The sequence below is a fragment of the Cnephaeus nilssonii genome (genome assembly GCF_951640355.1).
Source record: "Cnephaeus nilssonii genome assembly, chromosome: 6".
NCBI lineage: Eukaryota > Metazoa > Chordata > Mammalia > Chiroptera > Vespertilionidae > Cnephaeus > Cnephaeus nilssonii.
In genome coordinates, this window is record NC_137077.1 from 52,284,831 (window position 1) to 52,288,891 (window position 4,061).

Sequence of the window (4,061 nt, forward strand, 5' to 3'; positions counted from 1 at the left end):
TTCACTTTTTCTGCTTGTTTTCATTTCCTATGTCATTTCAATTAGAATCATTGTTAATGATTTACCAGGAATTTTCTAAGTGTTCAATCTAAAGACCATTGATAAAATAAATGAATGAGCAAGCAGTGAAGTTTAAAAAATTGAAATAAAATTATTTTTAAAATGTAAGAAAGGATATATGAAATTGAATTTGGTGATGAATAAAAGGAATAAAATTACTTAAAATATTTGTAAACTTCAGAAAATAAAAAATATATAATCTATTTAAATAGTCTATTAGGGTAAATTCTTTGGAAGATAGATCAACACTAAATGGTAGAGCTAAATTTTGAATAATAAGTCCCCTATTAAGTGGTAAGTTATACTTATTTCAATCTAGCCAATGGGAAAAAAATTCAGAATTTCTGTAAAGATGACGGACATTAGAGGACATGTTCATTTTGATAAACTCAAAATAGATTGGTGAAAATATTTGCATATTGGTAAGTTTCTGAATGTGGAACATTCTATGGCGGAGAATAAAGAAAACTATTTTCTCACTTGTGATTTAAATTTTGTTTTTTTCTGGGTTGATAGGAAAAATAAAGAAATGAACAAATCAATGGAAATAGAGTTCATTTTGCTTGGACTGACAGATGACCCTCTGTTGCAAATTGTGATTTTCCTGTTTCTATTTTTCAACTACATCCTGAGCCTGACGGGGAACTTAATTATCATTCTCCTCACCATGCTGGATCCCCGTCTCAAGACTCCAATGTATTTCTTCCTCCGAAATTTCTCCTTCTTAGAGATTTCATTCACAACCATCTGCATTCCGCGATTCTTAATAAGCATTCTGACTGGAGACAAAACAATTTCCTACAATGGTTGTGCAACTCAATTGTTCTTTTTTATTTTATTAGAAGTTACAGAATTTTACCTTCTGGCTGCCATGTCCTACGACCGCTATGTTGCCATCTGCAAACCGCTGCATTACCCCATCATTATGAACAGCAAAGTGTGCTGTCAGCTTGTACTCAGCTCTTGGATATCTGGATTCCTAATCATATTTCCCCCTTTGGTCTTGGGACTCAGGCTGGATTTCTGTGCTTCCAAAACTATTGATCACTTCCTCTGTGACACTTCTCCTTTATTGCAGATCTCTTGTACAGACACACATGTCATAGAACTGATGGCCTTTGTCTTAGCTGTGGTGACACTTGTCATCACTTTGTTGTTAGTGGTCCTCTCCTACGTGTACATCATCAAAACCATTCTAAAATTCCCTTCTGTTCAAAAGCGAACAAAGGCCTTTTCCACCTGTTCCTCACACATGGTTGTTGTCTCCATTACTTATGGGAGTTGCATCTTTATGTATATGAAACCTTCAGCAAGAGAACGGGTGTCTTTAACTAAAGGCGTAGCTCTGCTCAATACCTCTGTTGCTCCCTTACTAAACCCCTTCATTTACACTCTAAGGAACCAGCAGGTGAAAGAAGCTCTCAAGGATATGCTTCAAAGGTTTTGTTATTTTGAAAACAATGAGACAAAATCGGGATGTAAGTAATATGTTGTAGAAACATGAATGTGAAAATTGAAAACTCTTTAGTGGTAAACTGCTTTTTTCAACTCAGAATATTAAATTCCATCTTTGACTAGGAATGTCTCTTTCCATAAGTGATACTTTCATGTACTGAATGCTTTCAAAAACTAAAACTTGCTAGATATACACAGTTATTTCAACATGTATGTGCTAATTGCTAAGTGTTGCATGTGCTCTTAAGTATTTTCTCAGCTAAAATGTGAGAAAAAACTCAAAATCTGATAATTATTACAGCATTTAATAATTGCCATTGTGATGAAAAAAGAGAGAAATTAAATATGTTAAGGATCAAGATAGCCTTTAAAAATCAGTTATGATGAAACTTGGAAAATTAATACAATAATTAAAGGTTCAAGGGTTCAGTAATCAGAGCTATAAAATGAGAAAAGGAACTAAGATTCTAACACACAAGTTTCAACTGGAGAGTTACAATGATTAAGCATATGGTATTTGTACATTCTTATTGTTTAGAGTAGAAATAATTTATCTCCAAGCCTTGCTTAAAGTTGGTTATATGGCCCAGCTGGCATGGCTCAGTAGTTGAGCATCAACCTATGAACCAGGAGATAATGGTTCAATTCCCTGTTAAGGCATATGCCCGGGTTTCAGGCTTGATCCAAGGTGTGGGGCGTGCAGGAGGCAGCCCATCAATGATTCTCTTTCATCACTGGTGTTTCTCTCTCTCTCTCTCTCTCTCTCTCTCTCTCTCTCTCTCTCTCTCTCTCTCTCTCCCTCTCTCTCTCTTTCTCTCTCTTCTGCTCCAAAATCAAATGGATATAGATATATAGATATAGATATAGATGGTATAGATATAGATGATATAGATATAGATATACATAAATTTAAAGTTGCTTATATTGCATTACAGTATTAGGTCTACAATTGATAGTAACCCATAAAAGAAATATAGTTATAATTTATTTATATATGAGGTTGGGGATCTTTTATATATTTTAAACTAAAAATGCCCGATCCATTCTGTTTGTATCAGTTTAATCAAATTTTACTAAATATCTATATATATATAAAAGGCAAATATGCTAAGTGTCCTTCCCACCTTCTGACAGGTTGCTATGACACACACTGACCACCAGGGGATAGAATCTCAATGCAGGAGCTGCAGTGATGCACACAGACAAACAGCACCATGGGCCTGGTGCCAACAAAGCAACACTTGGCTCTCCCCAAGTGGGACACAGGCCCTGCCACCACCCCAGAGCGACAGCTCACCAAATCATAGCCGATGCTTCTGAGAACCCATGGTGCAAAATGCGGCCCACATCCCAGCCCAGCCAGGGAAACAGTGGCTGTGGGCGCCAGATAATGATGTTACATATCAATGCCCAGGCCTCTCCCTAGCAACAGGCTACCTATATATATAAAAAGCCAGTGTCCGTGATGACCAGGATGACCAAATGACCAGTCACCATGAGGTGCATTGTGCACTTCTCAATCCCTCCCCCACCACCCACAGGCTCCAATTGCAGCAAGGCGGGCAGCGGGTGAGCACAGCGGGAGGGTGGGCAGGGAAGCAAGTGAGGCGGGTGGCAGGTGGGTGGGCGGGGAGGCTAGCAAGGCGGGGTGGTGGTCAGGTGGGCAGGGTGGCGAGCGCGGCGAGCAGTGGCAGGCTACCTCGCGCAATTTCATGTACTGGACCTCTAGTCTATAGATATAAGAGGCTAATGTCCTAAGTGTCCATCCAAGTAATGACATCACATAGCAATCCCCAGCTTCCTCTCCCTAGCAACTAGCCTCCCTAAGTTTCTGCAGCCCAGGAACCCAACTTGCTTTATAGCCAGGTGGAAACACTTTACACTGTAACCAAATGTCTGTGAAGCATTTTCCCATGCCTCATCTCATTTGATCCTCACAAAAGTCCTGGAGTAGGTAGATAGGAGACTTGGTGCAATACTATTTTCTTTTCATTAGCCGGAAAATGGAGATTTAGAAAGCTTAGAAACTTGACTGGACTGAAAAGAAATAAGAAATGGTGGACCTTGAAAATGACTTCAGGTTTTCTCACTGTACAGAATATAGTCAAACACTGCTGCAGTTAAATATTTTACCCTTTGTTCTCCCTGCATGGGGTCTATAATAATAATCCAACTCATATTGGTATTTACTGCTGTGTTTCTGACAATTACCTGAAAGAGAAGTTGGGTTGCTTCACTGGGCTGGAAAAAGTTTAGCTAAATCAGAAAGCAGCTCTAATTAAGCAAGTTTATTCTATATCTATAAAAGGCTAAGTTGACTTGAGCATGCGCTATACATATAAAGCTCTCACTGGCACCAATCGTACATGTGTGTTTCCATCTGTCATTGTTGATTGATCATGAATTTGGTTGACACTTCTATTATAGAGAAAGGGTGAATGGCAATATTAAAATATTTCTTCTAATTTGTTTCCTTTCAATGTGCACGAATTTGTGCACCAGGCCACTAGTACCTTACATAAAACTGCATACAATTATTTTAAATG

General features: G+C 38.4%; 1 protein-coding gene across 1 annotated transcript; it reads left to right on the forward strand.

The window, feature by feature from the left end:
* Positions 1 to 589: 589 nt before the first annotated feature.
* On the forward strand, positions 590 to 1,546 carry LOC307101483 (olfactory receptor 6C6-like; the record flags this gene model as incomplete). Its single annotated transcript, XM_079774473.1, has 1 exon — positions 590 to 1,546. One exon carries the CDS (start codon positions 590 to 592, stop codon positions 1,544 to 1,546), a length of 957 nt encoding a protein of 318 aa, XP_079630599.1.
* Between the last annotated feature and the right edge of the window lie 2,515 nt (positions 1,547 to 4,061).